This window comes from Camelina sativa, chromosome 6 (assembly GCF_030686135.1).
Source record: "Camelina sativa cultivar CO46 ecotype springtype chromosome 6, ASM3068613v1".
In the NCBI taxonomy this organism is placed as follows: domain Eukaryota; kingdom Viridiplantae; phylum Streptophyta; class Magnoliopsida; order Brassicales; family Brassicaceae; genus Camelina; species Camelina sativa.
In genome coordinates, this window is record NC_141885.1 from 26,405,662 (window position 1) to 26,431,069 (window position 25,408).

The 25,408-nt window shown below is 33.6% G+C and overlaps 4 protein-coding genes and 1 long non-coding RNA gene across 9 annotated transcripts; 3 read left to right on the forward strand and 2 right to left on the reverse strand.

Annotated features, from left to right (window-relative positions):
• The first annotated feature begins 292 nt into the window (after positions 1-292).
• Positions 293-2,093, forward strand: LOC104793244 (pirin-like protein 2). The gene is made up of 7 exons (XM_010519563.3): positions 293-615; positions 705-754; positions 858-896; positions 997-1,025; positions 1,113-1,175; positions 1,277-1,377; positions 1,476-2,093. Exons 1-7 carry the CDS (start codon positions 434-436, stop codon positions 1,972-1,974), a joined length of 963 nt encoding a protein of 320 aa, XP_010517865.1. The 5' UTR covers positions 293-433; the 3' UTR covers positions 1,975-2,093.
• A 497-nt stretch (positions 2,094-2,590) lies between these two features.
• LOC104793245 (ras-related protein RABA5c) lies at positions 2,591-4,166 on the reverse strand. Its single transcript, XM_010519564.3, has 2 exons — positions 3,587-4,166; positions 2,591-3,167 (listed from the first exon to the last, which is right to left on the reverse strand). The coding sequence occupies exons 1-2, from the start codon at positions 3,918-3,920 to the stop codon at positions 2,857-2,859; spliced, it is 645 nt and encodes a 214-aa protein (XP_010517866.2). The 5' UTR covers positions 3,921-4,166; the 3' UTR covers positions 2,591-2,856.
• Positions 4,167-4,537: 371 nt separating this feature from the next.
• LOC104793246 (transcription factor bHLH129-like) lies at positions 4,538-8,837 on the reverse strand. 2 transcript variants are annotated; one of them, XM_010519566.3, is made up of 6 exons: positions 8,415-8,837; positions 6,681-6,994; positions 6,021-6,152; positions 5,840-5,905; positions 5,692-5,760; positions 4,538-4,842 (listed from the first exon to the last, which is right to left on the reverse strand). In XM_010519566.3, exons 1-6 carry the CDS (start codon positions 8,707-8,709, stop codon positions 4,789-4,791), a joined length of 930 nt encoding a protein of 309 aa, XP_010517868.1. In that variant the 5' UTR covers positions 8,710-8,837; the 3' UTR covers positions 4,538-4,788. The 2 variants fall into 2 exon arrangements, with proteins under 2 accessions (XP_010517868.1, XP_087310977.1); XM_087454851.1 differs by having other exon boundaries at positions 5,631-5,760; positions 8,415-8,836.
• A 9,927-nt stretch (positions 8,838-18,764) lies between these two features.
• LOC104793247 (NADPH-dependent aldehyde reductase-like protein, chloroplastic) lies at positions 18,765-20,499 on the forward strand. Its single transcript, XM_010519567.3, has 2 exons — positions 18,765-19,584; positions 19,961-20,499. The coding sequence occupies exons 1-2, from the start codon at positions 19,196-19,198 to the stop codon at positions 20,367-20,369; spliced, it is 798 nt and encodes a 265-aa protein (XP_010517869.1). The 5' UTR covers positions 18,765-19,195; the 3' UTR covers positions 20,370-20,499.
• Positions 20,500-21,264: 765 nt separating this feature from the next.
• Positions 21,265-24,484, forward strand: LOC104793248 (uncharacterized). 4 transcript variants are annotated; one of them, XR_015559990.1, is made up of 8 exons: positions 21,265-22,059; positions 22,928-23,027; positions 23,116-23,194; positions 23,313-23,402; positions 23,599-23,664; positions 23,754-23,788; positions 23,904-23,977; positions 24,049-24,484. It is a non-coding gene; the product is annotated as an uncharacterized LOC104793248 (long non-coding RNA). The 4 variants fall into 4 exon arrangements; XR_015559988.1 differs by lacking the exon at positions 21,265-22,059 and having other exon boundaries at positions 22,790-23,027; positions 23,116-23,230; XR_015559991.1 differs by lacking the exon at positions 21,265-22,059 and having other exon boundaries at positions 22,847-23,027; positions 24,194-24,484.
• Positions 24,485-25,408: the final 924 nt, after the last annotated feature.

A 25,408-nucleotide genomic window follows, 5' to 3' on the forward strand; every position in this document is an offset into this window, starting at 1 on the left:
AAATACTTTTGTTAATAGATCATTCGACTATTCCATTTTTTTTTTTAATATGGCATACTGAAAAATAAAATCAAAATCCAGAGTGGAAACTAGCGAATTACTCAATATTTGGAGATAAAAGCTTAAATTGTTTTTTTTTTAATATAACTTGTAAACACAAAGCTTATATCTGAAAATTCAAAAGGTTGGATCATAATGACGTAAGGATGACACAATGCATCCCGTGTAGGTTCCAAACAATGCGGCGGTGTATGCTTTTTTTTGAAGCCCAATTAGGAGGACCCCACAAACCATTCAAAGCCGTCTTGATCCTCTCTCTAGTCTCTCTATAAATAGCCACACAGAATCACATACCCAAAACACACACTCATCCAAATTCGCTTTATACTTAGCACCGAGAAAAAAACTCAAGAGGAGACCTTATTAAAAGTATATGAGAGCTGCTGCTATAAACAGAGCAAATTCGCTTGGAGGTTTGTTTTCATTTAGGTTTACCAACATCAGATCAATGTCTTCTTCTTCCCAAGATTTCGTGTCAAGACCTGTTATCAAGAAAGTCTTCGCTAAGCTTCAGAAAGAAGGTGATGGAGCCGTCGTTAGACGCGGCATTTCCAGGTTCCTTATTCTCTCTTCTTCTTCAATGATTTGTCAAGTCTTGAGAGATTTTATTGGTTTTTTTTTTTTTTTTTTTTTTATGAATTCAGGAGTGAGCAAAAGTTGTTGGATCCATTCTTGATGCTAGATGAATTCTCCGGTATATTCTTGAAAATTGCCTTTGCAAGCCAACCATTTTTATTTATTTATTCTCCATCATAAAACAAGTATTTACTCTGTTTTTTCTTCTTTCTTTCGAGCAGTTTCGCCTCCAGCTGGATTCCCTGATCATCCTCATAGAGGTCAATATCACATTACATATATAGATGACATAGACACCATTTTTTTTTTTTATGTTTTACCTAATGTTCTCTAACATTTTGTGGAAATTATGATAAACAGGTTTTGAAACTGTTACGTACGTACTAGAGGTAATTAAATAAAACATTCCTTGTGATTATGAATCTTTTCTAAAACTTTTTGAAATCATCTTATACGAATTAAAAATTTTGGTTTAGGGAGGAATCACTCACCAAGACTTCAAAGGCCATAAGGGTACAATTTATGCTGGTGATGTTCAGGTATTTACAAAATAAAAAAATCAGATTCAACACTTTAATTATTCAATATTCAACGATTTTAAATACTTAAAAAAACTTCTTGACTTTTTTTTTTTTTACAGTGGATGACTGCAGGAAGAGGAATCATTCATTCTGAAATGCCTGAAGAAGAAATAAACAAAGGTTTACAACTTTGGATCAATCTTTCCTCCAATGAGAAAATGTAAATAAACCAACTCTCTCATATTCCATAATCCATATACATAGTTGGAGTTTCTAAACCGGAAACTGATTCTTTCTTTATTGACTTGGTTTCGACAGGATAGAACCAAACTACCAAGAACTGTCGCATTCAGACATACCAAGAGCTGAGGCAAACGGTGTTGAAGTCAAAGTCATAGCAGGAGAATCAATGGGAATTCAATCCCCTGTTTACACGAGAACGCCTACTATGTTTCTTGATTTTACTCTCCAACCAGGAGCTCACATCCACCAGAACGTTCCTGAATCATGGAACGCGTTTGCTTACGTTCTAGAAAGCGGTGAAGGTGGCTGCGTTTTCGGGTCCTCGAACGCTTCCCCTGTTTCGGCACACAACGTTGTGGTTTTCGGACCAGGGAATGATGGTGTTAGCGCGTGGAACAAGTCATCTTCGAAGATACTGAGGTTTGTGTTGATAGCTGGAGAACCGATTGGTGAACCGGTGGTTCAATACGGTCCGTTCGTGATGAATACTCAAGCTGAGATTGATATGACCATTGAAGATTATCATTATGGTAAGAATGGTTTCGAGATGGCTAAGCACTGGAGGTCACAATAAGAGACCCTAATAATAATAATAATCACTTTTTTTTTAATTGTTTTCTACTTTATTTTATTTTATGTGTGTTTCTAATTTGGAGAATAATAAAATGAAAATATATAAACATGTTTTTTTAATATCCTTTGCTAAATTTGTGGGTGGGAACCCATTAAATCCGAGGCTGACTTTTTTTTCAGTTCCAACCTAGTAGTAGTCATCATTACCAAGATCTTCCACAATTAAGTTACAAACTGTTCATACTAATTATATATTGGTATATGCAGACTTTCAATGATTTTTACTTTCTTAGAATGTCTGAATGTGAATAAGACAGAGACGAAACAATTGTTGATTACCAAACGCGTATTAACATGGTGAAGTGACATAAACATGATTGTTACTTTAAACGTATTTGTTACTATATATACAAAACAAAACTGTGACATGATCATTTTTGTGATGCCGATTGCAAAATATATAACTTTTCAAAATAATTGATCTCAAATTGCTATTCAACTCTTCTATTTATAAAAAATAATAGAATCAAAATCAAATACAATTTCTAGTATACTGATTCAAGTTCAACATTATGATTAAACTATAAAAACTGATATAACACTCTGTAAAGAGCAACTGGAAAATATAAAAATTGATATAACAACTCTGTAAGTTTACAAAAGTTACAAAGTAGGAAGTAGAAATGAGAGTAGTACATAAATAACTTATACACTTCTTATCCAATTTCTTCTGTATCTGTAACAAAGAAACTCAAAAATCCTTTTTTCGTTCTTCTTCTTTTAACTTCATTCAAACTGAGAGCTAAAATAATGTCTCTTTGTCTTTTTCTATATAAGTTAAAGGGAGAACACGATTCAACCCGAAAACCATACAAAGATGTTGTTACCTCGAACAGCAAGAGAAAGTCTTTGTTCCTTCGTTATCGTTCTTGACCAAGCTAACACGATTCGCTGATAGTTCCTCTTTGTAAGAATCAGAGTTCAGTTGCTTTCGACTCATGTTGCTATAGATCTCGCGAATAACCATCTCGAAAGCCGTCTTCACATTGGTCGAGTCCAACGCAGATGTCTCCATGAAAAACAAACCTTCTGACTCCGCAAGGCTTTTGCCTTCCTCAACGCTCACCGCTCTTATGCTCTCGAGATCACACTTGTTTCCAATAAGCATTTTTGCTACTGTTGTATCGGAATGAGCTGCATCAAGATTCACCATAAACCCAAACTTATCACAATCTTTAAAGCTCAGTAGAGAGTATATATATATATATATATATAGATCCAATGTTACATCACAAATTCTACTTAACTGAACAATTTGGAAACAATCATTACATCTCTGATCTAATTAGAAAACCTAATGAATTTTGACTTGACTTTGAATCAAAGTCTAATGAAGTCATCATCTTCATAAATCATTCAGATCTAAACATTCTCATTAGCAGCATCACTATCGCAATGATTCAATCCTAAATATTCACACCTAATCATCAAATCCAAATCCAAATCCAATAGAGATCACCGCACAGATCTCACTCACAGAACGAAGCAGCAAAACTCAAAATAAATTAGGGGGGGGGGGGGGGGAGGGGAGATCTAATAAAGAAAACACATACTGTTGAGCTCATCGAGCCAGCGACCGACGTTTTCGAAAGTGGAGCTGCGAGTGATGTCATAGACGACGAGAGCACCGACTGCGCCACGGTAATAAGCAGATGTAACAGCACGGAAGCGTTCCTGGCCGGCGGTATCCCAAATCTGAGCTTTGACCTCTTTGCCGTCGATGACCATGCTCTGAGTCTGGAACTCGACGCCGATGGTGGCTTTGGAATTGGGATTGAACTCGTTACGGGCGTAGCGGGTGAGGAGATTGGATTTGCCGACGGCGGAATCACCGATGATAACAATCTTGAAGAGGTACTCTTCACCTCTCTCGTCGTCGTCCGACATCTCTCTCTCTCGATCGTCTTCTTCTCTGTATAATATAACGCCTTTGTTTTAGGAAGAGAAAGAAGAGAGAGAGAGAGAGAGATCAATGGAGTAGGCTTTTTTATTAGGTTGTTGTTTCTGTGAGACTGAGAGAGCGCAATCAATGTTTATTTATTTTTTTTTTTTTTTTGCGCATGAAATTAATATTTCCATCATTGTAATATTTTTCTTGTTAAAAAAAAAACAAAATCTGATTCTTTTATTGTTGAAGAAAAAAGAGATTTAATTTTCTATAAAAATTGTTATTCAAAAGAAGAAGAAAAAAAATTCTTTTGATGATGAAATAAATGGTAGCCACTGAATTTTCTACTGATATTAAAAAGGAAAAGTAGTGGTATTCCTAACTTTTTTTTATTTATTTTTCTTCTTCTTCTTCTTCAAAATATGATATTTGGTTTAGTTAGGGTTTAATTTATACATTTGTTGAGAAACCACACTATGATTATGAGATTTCGTTCACATATCAAAAATTAGGATTGAGTTGCTATATATATACACAAAGGCACATCTTTTTTCGAATCTCAAATAAATGGGTTTTGCTCTAAAGCTTAGATTAACCAATATTAAAGAAGAAGATGAAGAAGAAAAAAAATCGATTAATGGAATTTTAAGTTAACAATTAAGGTCAAGTCTTAATCTGAGAGAGTGACAAAACCACCTTCATTAACTCCAATCCATCATCATCACTCTTTCTTTCTTTATACCTCCAAAATATTTGTTTTTTTTTTTTCTTGCTATGTTTCTCTTTGTGTCTTTTGAATTGGTTCCTTTGCTTCCTTTTCTTCTATTCTTTATTTGTAACTCATACTTGGAAACATATCATTCATGATCATCGCTTCTTGCATGCCCCACAAGTACATCTCTCCATTCCCTTTTCCAGTGACTGCACTTGAACAAATAACAATATATACGTACGTAAGTGAGTGAAATATTATACATACTAGCTCCATCTATGTTTTGAAATCTCATTTTCCATTTGTTTGGTTTGATTTTTCTCAAAAAATTCAAATTGATTCCTTTTTCCTAGCTATGCATACTTGAATAATTAAGAACATAACATGTGAGTGAGTTTTATGGGACCTCTCAGAATCTAACCACAAACATGACGCAGATCAATGCATTGATTGAGTGAATGATATGTTTATAAAATATTATAACCATCTATCTGTATGCTTCAGTAGAGCAATTATGCATAATTCTTATAGCTAGTACTTCTATATGTTATGAAAGTTAATTTAGAAGAGTATTATTAATGTACTTCGATTATGAATAATAAAATCAATGTTAATAGCTGAAAATAATTTAAGTGAACCTAATCAAACACTATTATTAGAACAAAGAGATCATGACATTATTTTTCTTAACACTTTCTCACATGCATGAACACAAACCATTATCAAATGAATGTATTCTTACATGATCACCCATGATTTAGATCAACACCTTGAGTTACTTCAAAACTTATTAGTTGTCATGTAATTTTCGCAGTGGGAAGAAAGTACGTCCGAGTAAAGATTGATATTGATCCATGAATCACTTAAGTGACCACTATATATATATATATATATATATATATATATATATATATATTACCATAATTATGTTTATAAAATTCTATAATTTGGCTTTATGGTAACATTTTCTCAACGTATACAAAGGATTTATATATACCTTTACTTCCATTTGAGAAAATGTCACTTTGCACAACATAGATTGATATATAAGGACGCACCTCTACTTGGTGCTGAAGACCTTTGATATGTTCAACAGCCAAATCCAACATGTCTGCGTAGCTCGTTTGCTGCCAATATTTTCAAACCTTAATTATAAATTTATAAGACTACATCAAAATTAAATCAACATTAACTAGTATCCCTTACTTTATCCATATTGGGCACCAGTTCTTGTAGTTTCTTCAGCTTCCCGCTTATTCTTGTTCTTCTCTCCTATATAGACGTACACACACCCACAAACTAAATTTATACTCTTGTTTTCTTTAATTTCCAAATAAATCATGGGTTTATGCAAGAATAACAATCAAAATGATAGAATAAAACTAACCCTTTCGGCGATGCTGCGCGGGTGAGTGGCAAAGCCGCGTTTGGCCCTAACCCTACAAGGCACCGAGTCCTCTGGGATGTTCATCAAATGTTCCATTCTCGCCATTTCCAGAGATGTTTGCGGCATGCTAAACTAAAAAAATCAAAACCATATATATTGCTATGAAATTAATGAAACCACTAAAGGAATATCTTAACCAAACCAACATATATCTATGGTTAATTAAACTCAACGCAAAATTTGGTAGCAAAAGGCTAGTGATGAACAATATACATAAATCAATCATAAACCTCCCCAAGCTATTTCTCCTAGGGACGCTTTCTCTTATATGTATTACACAAAACCACTCAACTTTGGCTTCTACACACATGAACTTTAATTGGCTATGATCACATTCGATTTCATATTATATGACACACACTATTATATGATTTCGTAGCATGTTATGAACCTAGTATAGATCAATCATAAACCTTCCCTAAGCTTAAGCAAACTAATAATACACAATATACCACTAAACTTTAGGAATATTCACTCTTTTTCCCCCTTTACATAGAAGAATCCAAGAATTATTAACTCTTTTGTATAACAACAAGTAACTAATCTAAAAAGTATTCATACAACATAAATACATAGAGTAACCGCGCGCATAGAAAATACCTGAGTTTCTAAGGTGAAAAAGTCGGAGTTCTTGGACCTTTTTCCGGGTTGATCAATGGTGAAACTGATATGAGAAGACGAGTCATCCCAGTTGTTAGTATGATCATTTCCAAAATTCATACTACTCGATGCGACACCGTCTATAGCCGCCGCAGCCGCTTCAACTTCCGAGATTCGCGGTAGAGAATTATGTTCTTGATGACTACTACTCCCGCCGGAGAATCTTAGCTCCGACTTCAACCTCGACGGCCCTCTCTCTCCTGTTCCTCCTCCACCGCCGCCGTATCCTCCGTTCGGCCGTCCTAGAGAAAAACCTGTTCCCTCATCCATTAACAAATCTTGATCGAAAGAGAAAGAAAGAGATGTAATGTGTAATGTAGTAATGTAGGGTTATGTTATATATCTCAGTATTTTAATAACCAGTACGATTTTTTAAAATGTATAAGACAAAGAAGAGAATGGGTCGTCTTTAGAGAGTAGAGAGACTCGAGGACCCCTTCCTTTGTCTCTACTTCTATTTTATTTATCTCCAATTCGGTAGAGAATAACAATTCATGAGAAGAATCTTTAGAAATATTCACTATTCGAATTCCAATTATTATTCTATAAATATGACTAGTGTGTTGTATTTGTAATGTGTGTATATAATAATGCAAGAGGGGTAAATTTTCTTGGGGCTCGCACATGGATTACAGGGGAAAGTAAACCGAATGGATACACTGAACCGACGATCAAATTGCCCAAAAATAATATAAAGTATTACTGGCAACCAACACTATAGTAATAACTCGATTATATATAATGACAAGTAGGCGTATCCAAAAAATCAACATAGTGACTATCATGAAGCCATGTCAGCAGGGTCGGCCCTCATGGCTGCTTTGTCAGAAGAAAAGAGCAAGTGGGATGGATATAATATTTTCAAGTGGACTATATACCTTTCATTTCTTTTTGCAACGATTCGTTTTTTTATCATATACTTTTGGCAAGTGCATGTTTTATATTACACGCTATTTGCATTAAATTACATTATTATAACATACAACTTGCCACTCTCGGAAATACGTATTTGATTATTCATGCATATAATGTATATATATTATGTGACTAATTATGATCAGCAATGGTTAATTTCTCCAGTCAGAAAATGAAAGAGAAAAGTGTGTATTAAGATCTAAAGATAGATTAACTGTTTAAGTGAAGCAAATATCTATTAGAAAGATATTTTGAAAACTAACATGTCTAATAGATTTTCAGTTACGTGGTTGATGGTATCATCATATTGTTCTTTAATTAAAAGAAAAAACAAAAGTCGTATCTCCTTTATATACGGAGAGAAACCAAACATTTTCTATTAATCGAAACAAAATCAAGACTACCATTACAGTAAGTCAAAGTTACGCGTTAGCTAAACCAATTTACTCGTTTATGGATATATCATATAAAATAACATATATATATATATATTTTTTAAAAATAATTGTTTGACGAACACAATTATGGATTTTATTTAATTAGTTAGGGTTAAAATTTAAAAATGAAATAATGTAAACAAAATATATTCAATAGTGTAAAAAATTACTAATATGTAAAAACAAAGTTTAACTCACTAAAGAAAAATTATTCATATGTGTATTATAATCTGTAAATATAAGTCGGCTAGATTCAGTTCTAAATTAAATTCAAATTAATTTAAGAAGCAGACCCTTTGGTGGGGTAAAAAAGAAAAGTTACCGTTGGGATCAGTGGGAAGATGTTGGTCGTAGAATCCAGCCGGAGAGCTTCTGTGTCGGAACAAAGAAGAAGAAGAAGCTCCGGAATCAAATCCGACGGAAGATGGTTCGCCGGAGAGGTAATGGCCAACGACGTTGGGATTGTGCTGCTGCTGCCGCGGCGGAGGCAGTGGATGGTGGGTTTGAGAGCCAAGAGAGGAGAAATCACGGGTGGCTCCAGCGGTTGAGTCATATTGATTGATATCTGCATGGACGCCGTCTGGAGCGGTGGACTTAGAGGAATTAGGAGGGTACATGAATTAGGAAACGAAATTAAAAAACCCTACAAAAGTTAATCTAATGGTTATGGAAACAAATCTTGAGAGGAAGAAAGGGTTGAGTGAAAGAGAGAGATAGAGAGATTATGAGTAGTTGATTAATTAATATGATAAAGGAAGAGGGTTATTAATTATAGTTAGGATTGTTATAATTTAATTAATTAAAGCAATTAGGGTAACAAATTAGAGCGATGGCTTGTGGCCTTGTGCTTGACGAAGAGGGAGTCTTCGACTGCTCACGGTCCCCGTCAACGCACGTGCACCTCACGTGGTTGACAGATAGTGGTTTGACGTTGTTGTAAACTCTATATTAATTTGTCGTTTTTTTTCTTCGTATAACTTAATATCATTATTCATTAATTATGGATCGAAGTGAAGATGTTGGTTGGATATGTCTTATTTATATAATCGTTCTGTTTTTATGGGGGTTGAATGGTTTAATTACTTTATTAGTAGCTTAGTAGAATCTTAATGCAAAAAAAAAAAAAAAATCAATCAAGTGGAGTTAATGATGTACGTACCCATAGATCGTTAATATGACCTCGGGGATGTATAGAGAGAATCAAATATCAAAATGGTGGTTTATAGAAATTTGGGTGAATACATCTTCGTACATAATATCGAAGCAGCCTACATTATTTTGGGGGATGAAACTAAAATGCAATGGTATAATTAAATATCGTCAAGTGGGTCGTTAAGATTCCATTTTTTGTATTAATAGGGGAAACAACTTGCTGTTTAACTTTGTACTTTACATTATGGTTTACAGATAGTCGGGAACTTATGATTTATTTTTGATTTTAAAAAACTATGTTTTCTGTGTTTATGTTTTCGACCACCCCATATGATCCAAGACAAAGGCAGACCATGACAAACAAAAACTTCAATTTTACATTTATAAGATTAGTTAATTTTATAATTAAAAAGTACAGATGTACTTTTTATTAAATTATATATGGTGAACGCCCATGGATAGGGATAGAGTAGACCATTGTATTTGTTTTTAAAAACAGTTGATTTGGATTCCATTTTTCTTATATTTTGACAAAGCCCTCAATGATGCCGCCTTCACAAATATTATAACGTACCAATATGACTACGATTGCTAGTGGTGATGAGTTCAAGCTGTTTGTCGTCAATCATCCAAATCTCTTAATCGAGTTATAGAAGCCTTCATTATCTCACGTTAAGTAGCAAAATAATTTGTGCATGGTCGTTCCTGCTAAAGAGCCATACTGTTGCTTAATTTTGTTGTTTCATCCCTTTTTGATAAACCGTTTTATCAATTTCTAAGTGAGTTGACATAGTCGTCACAATATCGAATCTGCATAGTATCCAAACTAATCATACATATATGATCGCCAATGTAATTTGTGTCTGGCTCTCAGATGGTTTTCCATACATAACAGAATAACACAAGTGCAAGATGAGAAGAGGTAAAACCATAGAATACAAAGTTTACTTATATCTTGTGTTTTCTTACGCCGTATTAGTATCAACGGAGATAAACGAGGTTTCTCTTAGTACTTTGTTGTTTTGATCAACTATTTTTATCTAATTATTATTCTTGTAATTATACATTTGTAACACAATTTCTTCGGTTATTTTTATTTGGAGAAAATTTTCAATTTTATTTTTAATTGTAATTATTTATGTAAATGACTTAATTATCAAAGTTATTTATAAAATTGAAATTAATTTTAACATCGATTTATGTAGATCAAATAATTACTAAAATTGATTAGTCAAACCGATATTAGTTTTAACATCAACTATTTATAATTGATAGAAATATTTAATATATCACTTATTATAACATTAACAAATATTCACATCATTTATATTAACCATGCAAAATTTAGATCACTTTTTGTAACTAATGCATGTTAACATCATTTTTAAAAAATGATGTAAATATTCAGTATATTAACATCTGTTTAAAATAAATCAATGTAAATTATTTATATCAACAAAATGTAAATCATTTGTTAAAGGACCCGATTATTGAAGTCACAACACATGAGGTTTATAATGAACCAAGAACTCCATTTTCGAGGATATGGTCACGATCTCTGAAGATCAAAATCATCGGATGCGATGAGTTTGAGAAACTTGATGTCAGAATTCCGGTAAGTCCATTTTTCAAACTGACGTCAAAATACTGGTAAGTGCAACTTTTATCTGAAGTGATGCACAACTTGTCCTGTTGTTGGACCAAGCTGGATTCTTGGAAGGTGTGACCAACATTGTTTGAGGTAAATCAAAACCTCAAATATTATTCTGTTTCAGTTTATCTTAGGCATAGTTACTGACAGACCCTGAAATTTTGCTGTTTTAGAAGGCGTGAACTTGAAGCAATTTATGGACAATGCAGCCAAGTCGGAGGGAAACTTTTGTTAGATTTTAAAGACACTACTGGCGACAGAATCCAAGTCATTCTGGAATATCATGTGGTACTATGGAGTTGTTTTGATTAAGACAATTTTTGATGAAAGCTTTAGATAGGAAAAACAAATATTTGTTTAAGACTTTGCTCTTGACAAGAAATTGCTTTGGTTTTAATTTCTAATCGTAGACTAGAGCTTAATTTGTGTCTTTTGACTTTTTTTTTTATATAAAACTGATGTGTGAGGAAACCAAAAAAAAAAAATTGAACAAAAAGTGCATGAGTGGTCCTACCCAGTGGCGGACCTATGCAGAAGGAAGGGGGTCTAAAATAATAAAATGAATTATTTTGCATGTAAATCAATCAGATATCTGTAGCACAGTTGAGTTGGTTCATTCATTAGTCTGAGTAAAACGAAATCAATAATTTCTAATTTACATAAATCTATTTTACTTTGGTTAGAAAAACCAGATCACTAGAGAGACGAAGCGTGATGGAAGATGATTTGTTGATTCTTCGTTCGCATGGATCGATCAGATCATCTGGGCTCCAAAGATCTACGTATGATCTCTTCTCCGGCGATTCGTCGAAGCGAGCGCGTGACGTTCAGTAAAAAAAAAAAAAAAATCTCTCGCAGGAGAACCCAAAAACCTATAGTTCGCATCCGATCTTCCTCGACGAAGCTTCAGCCATTGTGAATTCGTCGTATTCTGACTTTGATCCATCAGTCAATGTCGTGATTCAGTCCGTGCCCAGTGCTACCTAACTCTGTTCCATCACCCCTATGTCATGAAGCCACCACAAAGTCAAGGGGTTTCCTTGGAGAGTCTTTACAAAACCCCCAACAGAAACAGAATTTGATTTTCAGTCCATCAAGAAATAACAGGCCCATTAAGAAAATGCGTCCTATGGACCAGGTTAATTCTAATCCCTTCTTTTTTTTCTTTTTTTCTTTTTTTCTTTTTTTTGTTCAATTCAAAATTAATAGATTTCAAAACTTTTACAGAAAAGTTTTTTTTTTTTTTTTTTGTCATTCAATTGTTCTTTTCACCTTTTCTAACATTTTTAATAATGAAAATTTGTATACTAAGTTTATAAGACAATGCGAGAGAACTAACCCAACTTTGGATGTTTGCTATTAGCAAATTTTAAATGAACATACGTACAGTACATGCTTTGTTTCTAAAAAGGAAATATATTATATATCTAGAGACTACTTTTTTGCGAAACTTGCAAATATTGACGTAATTATATTTTATTACTTTCAAAATTTTATATTTTCACTGTAATTTATCTTTAAATTACTCTATGTACGTTGACATAAACCATGTATACAATAAGTCAATAACTAAGAGATGTCATTGGTTATTTGATCAAATCATTTTCAACTTCATGAAAAACTAACTAATTATAAGTGATTCTGATTTCCAAGTATGAAACTCCAAATGTTGATGTATGCTCAGCGCATTTCTTACGTATACAGTTATTTAAAAAGTTTTTGCTGCTGTTTTTTTATTGGAAAAGTTTGCGATTAATGTATGAGTTTAGTAATGACTACCTAATACCCATATATGCTAGAAAACTAAGTTAATTTATTCCAAGGATATTTATATTATGTTTACGAAAACCGAAATTATCGATGTTGTGATGAGTTAAACTGACTTCTTTCATAAAATTCTGGTTTTGGTATTAGTGTTTAAGTGGTGTATATTAATTCTAATTAGACAAATGCTCTACTCGTTACAACTAAATGCTGATGAGTCAACAAGACGATCGAGCTTGGCGAATTTGATCTAATTGCGACGAGGTTTCAACCTTATATATGGATCAGACTGATCATGACCTTTTAAAAATTGAGAATCCGTAAAGGTCATACATAACTTCAGAATTTTTAATATTTGGATTTTGTTCTACCACAATATCCCCTACCAAACACCAATTTTTCTATGTAACTTCTTCCTTTTGCTTTTGATATATCTATTTAATTATATAGCTCTTAAATCATTCACAGAACTAATTGTCATGTGCTTCACGTAAAATCTCTTGCTATCATAAGAAAAACTACCCTGTAAATTAAAACATGTGAGAAAAAGGGTTAAAAAGTGAAGAGAATAGCTCACACAAATTAAGATATCATCGAATTTACTTTCTTAGTCATTTTCAAAAATTAAGACAGCTACAAGCACCAATGATATAAAGATCACATGTAAATGGGATTAAGGAAATGTTTTATCAATTAAGAAGGAAGCTTCTATAGCAGTGCACTAGAAAGTCTATAAAGATAATTAACTTTACTTTAGCCCTAGAAAGGAAAGACTCTAAGCTCTTTTTCACGCCCTTTCGGGCATAGCCACCATGAATTAGATATTGGTACTCTCTTATGCAATACTGAAATAAAATTCCAACTGACTTTTTAATTTCTTTTTCAATGTCCTTATCTCTAGATTTCGCTTGCAGCAGTACTTTGGTACGAAAATCATGATCACTACGATATGTGGTTAATGTAGTCATTGTGGTATAAATAGTACTTTTGAAGTGTACTGTCATTATTATCATTACTCGATAATGATGATAATAGTTATAAACTAGATCCACATTATTTTACTAAAGATTTAGAAGTTGGATCGTTAACAATTTTAGATACATAATGCTCAGGTCTGTCGCTTAAAGAAAAGAAGAAGGTGTACATAAATAAGTAAAAGAAAAGAACAAAAAAAATGATGAGAACGAGAAAGACATGGTACGAAGAGCATACGAGTCAGGAAATAAATGATCTTTTTTTTTTTTTTTTTGTCAAACAACTTGCATTTATTAATCAACAGGCAAAGTTCTTACAGCAAAGCTTAGAATACAAGATAAAGAGGCATTCCCCAATGCCAAAACAACATAAGAACAAAGAAAAGATAGGATTAATCGGCAATAGGTTTTTGAGAGCTTTGAGCCAAATTCTTAAAGGAGTTTTGGTACATGTGAGATCAAAATTGTCGATAGCTCTTCCATGGACAAGCCAACGGATGAGGAGATTGCCATTGTCATCAGACTGGTTAGCGTTAATAAAGGAGTCAAAGCTGAACTTCTCTCCGGTTTGAGGAAGCCTACACGAGGTAGTAGCTTGACAAGTTTTCGAGCAAGGTATGCAGAGCTCTGGGGCTTAAAGATGTTTGGTAGAGTTGCCATAGAGTAGAAAGAGACCTTGATCAAACCAAAGTCGTAGACTAAACTCGGACCAATTGGAGATAGTATCCAATTACTAAAGAACATCAAGCAATAGGATTCATGGGTCAAAACTGAAAGGGATATTATAACCAAGGTTCTCAAGGAATGAGAGAGATGCCACAACAACAATGATGCTTTACAACTCAAATGGAATCTACAGAGTTCATAAACTTGACCACATCATTGGCTAAAATTGGGCGTCAACAAGAGAAGTAAATTCTCGTACCTGGGCTTAGAGAGGTTTAGAGCTGGACCAACCATTGTGTGGACGATTTCCCTGAATTTGGTAGATTGTACATGCTTAGGCTCAGAGATCACGAGATATGGAAACATGGGGTTGAGGAAATTTTGGTAACCACCGCTCCGTAGAGGCGGAGTCATAATGCCGATATTCCTCTCTCCATTGATGTTGTTTGAAAACAAAGGCAGGATTCCCAATAGCCAAACGCTAGGATGAAGATTGATAAACGACGGGTTGCTTTATACGAGGGATTGCCATTGACATTCATAGACCCACATCAAAGCTATCGATATACGATGTATAAGGAAACTTCTGTCCTTAGCGCCCAGATAACGAAGAGACAATGAAAGTAGACTTAGAAAATATTCAGAAAATTTTGACCTGGATTTTGTGTTCATGGGCTTAGCATGCTGAAAGCGTAATGGGCCGACAATAAGGAAAAGGCCCACCAAAAGAACATCGAAGAACATGATGGTTGACCTAGCGAAATTGAGTGAGCGGCGGCGGTTGTACGGAGTGATGAATAGGTTTGCAAGAGACTGAGCATCTCCGGTGAACAAACCTTCAGCATAAGCAAGCCAGAGTTGTTGTAAGGGGCTTGATCGAGTATCCACACCGACAGTTCAATTTTGGAGAGTTGGGTTCTTGACATGGAAAAGGGGACGTCGTGTGCCTCCAACGTCTCCACCTGATAAAGCTTGGCTAGTGGTCCAGAGAGGAGCTCGCCTGTTAAGCTTGGTGCCTCAATAGAGGATTTTTCAGGGGTGCAACAACATCCCAATCGGAGGTTGTGCATGTCGGATATTCGTGGATCTGGTAAACCGGTTGAAATAATTAGAGACAAGGTGCAGGGGTTAACCGGAACCCACTGTTGCCCTTTGTCACTGCTGATCGAAAAGTCGCCGGAATCTAAGGAGGCCAAAGGGGTTTGTAACAAGACTAAAGACAGGGAAAAGCTTAAATAACTTAAAGAAAAATTAACTAAAAGAAGATACAGAGACAAGAGATTCTACCGTTGGTGAGTAGGAGTTACACCGGCGTCGGAGAAAGTTTGCGGAGTAGAGACCTTGACGTTAGTGCCTAAGAGAGTTTATTCTTTCATATTCCAATTGTTGATAAGTTGATATAATTTGCTCAAATAAATGATCTTTTATGTTCACGTTTTCGTTAGATCTGTGACAACTGTAAGATGTCGTATTTTGTTTATTAATTGGATATTAATAACTTAAACAAGCTCTGTTAATCTGTCATTTTCCTAATATAATTTGTCATTCGTATTAGTTGATGGGTAAGCTAGTTCTTAAGTAAAACGGGACTCGTAAGCAGCAGAGAGTTATAATGATATATGGAATGTCAGTTATTTAGCTCTTTACTGCGACGTGGACATTACTATGTGAAATTGTGTTGCACGTAACATATTTATAACTAATCTCTTAAAAGTTCTAAAATTTTCAAATATTATAAAATTTAGGTTAATAGTTCTTTATGTTTAAAACGCAATGACAGAAAATAAAACTTTTAACATAAATCATTAAATTGTCAACACCATGTGAGAAACCTCGTAGACCATTGTTTTTCAATACGTATTAATATTATTAATTAGTTTACAACAACATGATTACATCTTTTTTTTTTTAAAGAGCAATATGATTAAATCTCCTTGCTAAAAACAAACAGAACAAACGAATATGACTAAATCTTTAACCAAAAAATTGATTAAATCATCATATGTAACTAGTTAAACACATTAAAGATATCAACTTAAAATTCGTATTCATGTAAGTATGTAAAATTCGTATTCGTATAGTAGTGACCAGTATATATGTAACGTAACGATTGTTCACTTTGGACAAATCTTTCATATCTTTTTTTTTTCTTTTGTTTTGTTTGTTTTTTTTTTTCCTGGTTAGTGAAGGAATCATTCGTGGACAATTTTGACAGCCTAACCACAACCATTGGTTAATCTTATAAACCAAAAACTGAAATTTGGTTAATATTTATGAAAAGAAAGGTTAATCTCAAAAAAGATCGTCGGTTAACTGATCCTAATATATAATTGATCAACTAATACTTTTTATTTTAAAGAATATTCATCGAGTCGATACCTATAAGAGCATCTTTACTAGGAGCAAATTCCAAGATAGAGCAGCTTAATAAAGTAAGGCCACATTTCTATATGATTCATACATTCAATATATTATTAATCAGAATAATAACAAAAATAATGAAGAGTTGTTAAATACTGTATTCGCAAATCGCAAGAATAAAAAATTAAACAAACAGAGACCTAAAGATGAGACATATGAGGGAGGCTAAGTTAGTTGTTGGAGGCTGCTATCAAGATTACGCCGCCGTGGGGTCCCTTAGAGCCAACTGTTAAATCGACATAAGTGAACTTGTTTTAGGATGGTATAGACTTACCATTCGAAAGACCGGCCTAATTATATAACATCTACGTTCTTAGTGGGAAACTTCCATTAAACTGTCTATGTAAAGAAAGAAAAAGACTCTTGGGTGAACTAACATCATGTTTCATGTTATTCAATCTTGGTAATGACATATAATTGATACAGTTTTGTCACTACTATGCCTCTCTGATAAATTTGTACCATTTAGGGTTAAACTGATTTTTTGGTATTTAAAACCTGGAAAATTAAAAACTGATTATTGATGGCTGCTAATTGGATTTAGATATTGGCAACAAAATCAAGTCAGCTTATGGAAGTAACCGGTTGAGCCGGTGCACGAAGGCCTTGACCGAAAACGTGGCCATGTGATGTTATAATTAAGCAATGTACACTGGAAGTGCCTATCAAAGTATGTTTGAGCACAATAATTCCAATAATTACGTGTACGTCCACGCATATAGTTTTCGGTACAATTAGCGTTGAAGTAAAAAATACGGAGTTTGCGATTTGTTTTTTGATCAGTATGTAAAGAAAAAAAAAAAAAAAACAATAGCTCTTAATAAATAACAATGTTACAATGACATAATTAATTTTAAATTACTTACAACTAGCAGCTAGAATACTGTCAAGTGTCAGCCGATGATGAAGACACGAGGCAATTTGAAATTTGATTTTATAGGTATAATTTGACAGTTTCCAAGATCTTTATTTTTAATACTAATTTATAATTTTGAGTAGTTTAAATGTTTAATAGACCCAAAAAAATTCAGTGTTCAATAAGAATAATAAAAAGAAAAATACATAAATGCTTCAGAATTGGCACGGAAGTAGTGTCTATGCTATTATGTGAATAGAGTACTTGGGCATCTCCAATGGCACAACTGATCTTAAAGTAATTATAATAATATTATAATTAGGTAATAATATTATAATGAGGTAAGAAAAAGAAAGAGAGAAAAATATATATATAAGTCAAGATTAATGCTCAAGACCGTTCATCCGTTTATTCCTCTACTATTTGAGTTTTTTTCTATTTTTTTATACCCAAGATTAGTGTAAAAGATGCTGTATTGCAGATGGCCTAATACATATACGTCCATGTATGAATTTATGTCAGTGTGATTTTCAACAAAAGACATCTACGGTATTTGAATTCTCTCGAGACGGTTTTATTATGTTCTTATACATAACTTTTTTGTTACGAATATTAAATTTTGGTTCCGTCTCATTTTGGTTATATATATACTTCAACTACCTGCAACTGAAAACGTTAATTGATAGGATACAGACGTCTCGCAAAATGTCTTCTAACAGGAGATAAGTTCTAATATTGTATGCAAAATGAAGAACTTATCTTGTAGTACCGTTTTTCTATAATGATAACTATTGTATAGACTTCAGACTTATATTAGTCATTATAAATAAGAGACTAAAGCTAATCAGTATTGTTTGACATATTAAAAATAATTGTTTTTAACTTTTTTAAAATAAACCCTCATTAACGACAGGAGAATATTACCTTACATATGGTGTGGTGTTATTTAAAATAAATATTTTAGTAAAGAACAATTCTCTTGTCGTGAAGGGTTTCGATTGTAGCTTTCGTTCTCGAAGTCAGATTATCATATCATTTTCTGATTGTAATGGGGTTCGATTTGGTGACAATTTCTCGATTTTTTTTCTTAGTTAAATGTTTTATTATATCAATATAAATATCGTTAAAATTAGCACACACATACACACATATTCATATAGAATAGTCCAAGCGTGAGCAGAGCAACGTGACGACCATTCCGAATAAATGATGATCCTAGAAGAAAATGGCTTTAAACCTATGAGTATAATTTATCGATAACCATAGTAATTTCTTGCCTGCACATGATCCCGATACTTGTGTCAGATCTCTGTAATGTGTATATAGTTTCTTACAATATATAAGAATAAAATATGTTTTGTAATTACATTAACATTTAATTTTGAGAGATTACTACAAAACAAAAACAAGTAAAATGCTAAGCATTAATTGCCAAACAATCACATGTAATATTTTAAATCATAATGTTGATTTAGTCTTTTCTACTTCATGCGTGTACGTAAATCAGGTTTTGAAACGGTAACATTGGGCTGAGTTAAGAGGGTGATTTGTCAAACGAATCTATATAAATCCACCTGTTTTCCATTGCTACTAACACATATCTAACTCGAATCGTTTTCATGGCTACACAACCGCCGCTTCCACTCGCCGGAAGAGTCGCCATAGTCACCGGATCATCCCGTGGAATTGGCCGAGCTATAGCTATCCACCTAGCTGAACTCGGTGCGAGGATTGTTATCAACTACACATCTAAAGCCGCAGACGCCGAGCGTGCCGTGGCTGAGATCAACGCTTTCCCAGTTAGGGAAGAAATCACAGGAAAGGGACCAAGAGCCATTGTGGTTCAAGCCAATGTCTCTGAACCAAGCCAGGTGAAATCGATGTTCGATGCGGCTGAGACTGCCTTTGAATCGCCGGTTCACATTCTGGTTAACTCCGCTGGGATTCTCGATCCCAACCACCCTTCGATTGCAGACACATCAGTCGAAGATTTCGATCGCATCTTCAGGTATAAATGGAGACTGTTTCATTGATTAGGTTAGCTTCTTAATCCTAATAAAGCAAACTACTTTTTGTTAATTTAACAAAGTGGGATGATTAATTATGTCAGATGTGACAATGGCCTATGGTTTTGAGTTAGAAAGCTGATTGCTTTAATATCCAATTAATGTTCCATGTTGCTGCATTCTTTAATCTCCAAGAATCCTCTGTTTGTTTCTTATGGACAATGGGCTATGGTTTGAGTTAAAAAAAGCTGATTCCTTTAGTATATTTTCAACTGAAATTTCTTTGTTTCAGTCATTGTTGAACCCTGGTGAGATTTTGTCTGTGTAGTTTCACTGTTGCATCCAATAACACTCTGTTTGTTTCTTATGGACTCGTAGTGTCAATACAAGAGGAGCGTTCCTGTGCAGCAAGGAAGCTGCGAATAGGCTAAAGAAAGGAGGTGGTGGTCGGATCATACTCGTGACATCTTCGTCGATCCGATCCTTGAGAATTGGATATGGTACCTATGCAGCATCAAAAGCGGCTGTGGAAACTATGGTCAAGATTCTTGCGAAAGAGCTAAAAGGTACAGGAATCACTGCCAACTGTGTTGCTCCAGGACCTATAGCCACTGATATGTTCTATGATGGAAAGACCCCGGAGTTGGTTGAGAAGATAGCAGCAGAGTCTCCCTTTGCAAGGATTGGTGAAGCCAAAGACGTGGTGCCTCTTGTTGGATTCTTGGCTGGTGATGGTGGTGAATGGGTCAATGGTCAGATCATTCCAGTTAATGGTGGATTTGTGTAAAAGATTATGGTCTTTGACTCTTGGAGAGGAGCCTCTTCTTCCTCTTGAGAAATTATTTGGCGTTCAAAACTTGTCAAAATTGAAACATCCGGCCGGGGTTTAATTGGAATAACGCAGATTTAAAATAAAACGTCTTATTCATTTTTAATTTTTTATTAATTAATACACACAGCCGTAATATTAAACACTCATTTACTCACCTACAGACAGCATATATTATACTAGATAAGGACCCCATAATTATACTTTTTGACGACATAAATAATTATTTCTTTGCACGTTAAAAAAATTTCAAACTACATTTATGCTTGCAGTTTTGAAATTATTTCCGCCTTTAAGGTTCATATCTTTACTTATGTCTTTCCTTGTCTTTTACATATAACCATTTGTGTGTTACAGCAGAGAGTTTCCAAATCTGAAAAACAATAATAACTTGACTTTGTTTCGAATTATGAATTGCATTTAAGTTTTGATTAGGTCATGACATTGATTTCTCATGTGCCATAATACCATGAACCTAGTCATATAATTTGATGTATCATAAAAATACGAGTAAAAAGGTTAAAATTACTCTGTTCATGTTATTACTACCACGATAATTAAGCGGCCTGCAATCCCACTAACAGTAAGTTTTACTCAACGTGCTATATTTTATTTTGTCACGATTACATTACTCATAATTGAGATTGCACATGCACTCTATACTTAAATATGTCCTTCTGTACGTACAATGAAATAGTATACGATCAACAAGGAGTAACCGAAGAATTTTTTTTTGAAAGGTCAATTATATGACACAACTCAAATTCTAAACGGAACTAATTTAAAAAAAAAAAGATCAATTATGCTCCTTTTCATGGCCTTTATACCCGAACCATCTTCCGACCGTTTGTTTATGACCGAACCTAGGGTTCGATTTTGCTCCGGATTTTCCTAAGTGTAGAAAAAGGAAACTTGAGTCGCAACCATTATATAGTTTATAAAATATAGTCCAATTAATCGTTTAGTTTCATAATCCCAGAGAAAGAGAGTTTAAAGAGAGAGCAGGAGTTATATATAGAGAGTGTGACAAAGATGCAATTTCATGCTTCGATTTCTTTGATTTCTTTTTCGATTTTTATCTTTGATTTCTTCTGATCAGTTGTTGGATTTGCCCTAGCTAATCTCTTGGTTCCAAGTTGTTCGACGCTTGATTTGTAGTGATGTCGTTGCTATTCATCAAAACCAGATCACTAGAGAGACGAAGCGTGATGGAAGATGATTTGTTGATTCTTCGTTCGCATGTAACAGATCATCTGGGCTCCAAAGATCTATGTATGATCTCTTCTCCGGCGATTCGTCGAAGCGGCTGGGTTTGTGTACGAGTCATAATAATAATAAAAAAACCAAATTTTTCTCTCGCAGGAGAACCCAAAAACCTAGTTCGCATCCGATCTTCCTCGACGAAGCTTCAGCCATTGTGAATTCGTCGCCATTCTGACTTTGATCCATCAGTCAATGTCGAGATATAGTCTGTACCAGGGCCACCTAACTCTGTTCCATCACCGCTGGTTTGTGTTTACCACCGCTATGTCATGAAGCCACCGCAAAGTCATCAAACCCCTTTGGAGTCTTTACAAAAACCCCAACAGAAACAGATATTGATTTCTAGTCCATCAGGCCCATGAAGATAATGCGTCCTATGGACCAGGTTAATTCTAATCCCTTCTTTTTTTTTTGTTCAATTCAAAATTTATAGATTTATTTTATTTTTTTTTTTTAAGTTTCATTCAATTTTATTTTCACCTTTTTCTAATATTTGTAAGAATGAAAATTTGTATACTAAACTTATAAGACAATGTAAAAGAACTAAACTGACTTTGGATCGAGTCATTTGACTTAGTCAGTTATTTGTTAGAGATTCCATAAGTTCAAATTGTTTTGTAGATTAATAGCATGCAAGTTTTTAATTTTTAAAATATCATTCTTTATTTATTTAATATGGATTTTAAATTAAAGAGTTTTAAAATTTTAAAATGCTAAATTAATAAGCGATGTGAAAACTAACCAAATTTTTGATCCGATCATTTAAATTTAGTCATTTGTTCGTTAGAGATTCAATAAGTTCAAATTGTTTTTCACATTATTTCATAGATTTAACATCTTTTTATTTTTTTTGTAAAATGTTGTTTTCACTTTTTATGAAGTCTTTTACAATGAAAAATGTTAAATGTATAAGTGGTCTGAAAACTAATCCAATTTTAGATTCAGACATTTAACACAGTCATCTATTGTTAGAGTTTCCATAAGTTCAATCAATTTTTTTCTTTCTCTTTTGCCCATATATGTTTGCTATTGGCAAATTTCAAATGAACATACGGTACATGCTTTGCTTCTAAAAAGGAAATATATTATATATATCTAGAGGCTACTTTTTTTGCGAAACTTGCAAATATTGACCTAATTATATTTTATTATTTTTAAAATTTTAAATTCTCACTGTAATTTATCTGTTAATTACTGTATGTACGGCGATACCGTCTTTCAACAGCTCGATATTGCTTTTGATGTTTAAACAGTCAGGAGATCGATGAAGATCTGCACAATCAGCAACTCGCCGCCGTATATGCAACTCCTGAAAACCCTAGATCTACGTATCTCTGCTTTTTTTGTTTCTTAGTAAGTCTTCCTCTTTCTTCTATAATTGTGTAATTAAATCAAAGATTAGTAATAATTTGCTTAATTTGAGAAATTACTGAATTTAAAGGTTGAAAACAAGTTCCAGTTCTTGATTTTGTGAACGTTCAAGGCTGTGTACGTACCCAGAACTGATTTGGTTTTTCAAGGTACAAAATTTTTGCTCGACGAATCTCTTTAACGAGGTTAAGCTTTTTCTTCTTCACTTGTTAATTTTAAGCGTATATATTCTCAGATAATAAAGAAGCTGTTGTATCCTTTTTGTAGTTGAAATCACCGCTCATTGATAAAGAAAGATCAAAGCTTGTTGAGAAATTGAGTGAAGCTAGTCAACATAATCGATTCCTCAAGCGCAAGGTTCTTGTTATATTCATATGCTTAACTTGGTACCTCTATCTGTCCATTGTTTGATGTGAATCGCCTTAGATGGTTTGAGACACTTGCAACTTTTTATATCTTATTCTGTTTAAAAAATGTTATGTCCTCTTGGGAACACATTGTATACTAACGAGTTACTGGACTTTGTTTGTTGACTACTGATTTTTTTTTACAGAAAGCACGTGAAATTGGAATAATTAACATCAGAAATGAGCTTTCACTTATGGAGCTCGAAGTTCAGGTCTTTATTTCTACTTTCGATTTTTCAATGTCACGACTCACTATCTCATTGCCTTAAGCTAATTTGGTTGAGTTGAAATCTGATTATAGTCTTAAGATGAAGACCACACATAAGCTGGTAACTGGTAAATTCTTCCTCAATTTATTCTTAACTGGTCCTTGTTAAACTTTGTGTGGCCTGTATGACATGACACTGCGTTTTTGTTGTATTATTGGTATCTTGTTTCTATTTCCAATTAGAACTGGCTTATGAGACTTCGTGCAGCAGCTGGGAGGATTATCGGTTGATCAAACTCACTGTCATAGACTACAACGTATGAATTTCTAACCTCCTTTTGTAACTCTTAACTCTATTTGGATTTCTTATGATTTGGTTTACACACAGGTTTGCAAATGACCAAATCTGTTTATGTATCTTCTGATTATGTTGATGATTGTTTTCCTGGTAAAGAGTATTTGAGATCTTCTTTATAAAGAGGTGAGCTTTTGGACATGCTTACTTGTTCAGTCTCTTTGTTGGGAAAATGCAGGAGTGAGTACCACAAGAAGACAAGTCTTGAGTAAGAATCGGTGTACTAAAGCTGGAGACTTTGAGGAGGACTTCAAGAAGGCAAAGGAGAAGAAAGTAGGAGTTCCAAGGTTTTAACGTCTCTTAAGAACTTGTTTAGATGTTATATAATATGTAGTAAATACTTGCTATAAGGTTTTGTTTGATGACTTGTTTTAGTCCAATATATGGTATGCATGTTTTGGATAATTTATTCAATATACTTTTTAAAATAATTTTATATTTTATTAAATCAAATTGTAAAGAAAATTTTGTGCTAGCAGAAAATATATTATTGCAACAATAAGTAGCTACTATTGACAAAACCACAGTACAAAATGTTTGCTACTATTAATTATAATATAGCAAATAAAAAATGCTACTAATACTTTTAATATGGCGATACTATGGCGCTATTATAGAGAGAGAATTAATAGCATATGGCGCTATTGTATGTGTCTTCTCTAAGATAGCACCGACAAAGACAACGTTTACAAAATCGTTATCAAAACGATATAATAGCGTTTTCGTGTGCTAAAAATACGCATATTTCTTGTAGTGAGTTAATAACTAAGAGATGTCATTGGTTATTTGATCCAATCATTTTCAACTTCATGACAAATAACCAATCATTTTCAACTTCATGACAACTAACTAATTATAAGTGATTCTGATTTCCAAGTATGAAACTCCAAATGTTGATGTATGCTCAGCGCATTTCTTACGTATACAGTTGTTTAAAAAGTTTTTGTTGTTATTTTGTTATTGGAAATGTTTGCGATTAATGTATGTTATGAGTTTAGTAATGACTACCTAATACCCATATATATATGCTAGAAAACTAAGTGAATTTATTCCAAGGATAGTTGTGATGAGTTAAACTGACTTCTTTCATAAAATTTTGGTTTTGGTATTAGTGTTTAAGTGGTGTATATTAATTCTAATTAGACAAATGCTCTACTCGTTACAACTAAATGCTGATGAGTCAACAGGACGAGCTTGACGAATTTGATATAATTGCGACGAGGTTTCAACCCTATATATGGATCAGACTGATCATGACCTTTTAAAAATTGTGAATCCGTAAAGGTCATACATAACTTCAGAATTTTTAATATTTGGATTTTGTTCTACCACAATATCCCCTACCAAACACCAATTTTTCTATGTAACTTCTTCCTTTTGCTTTTGATATATC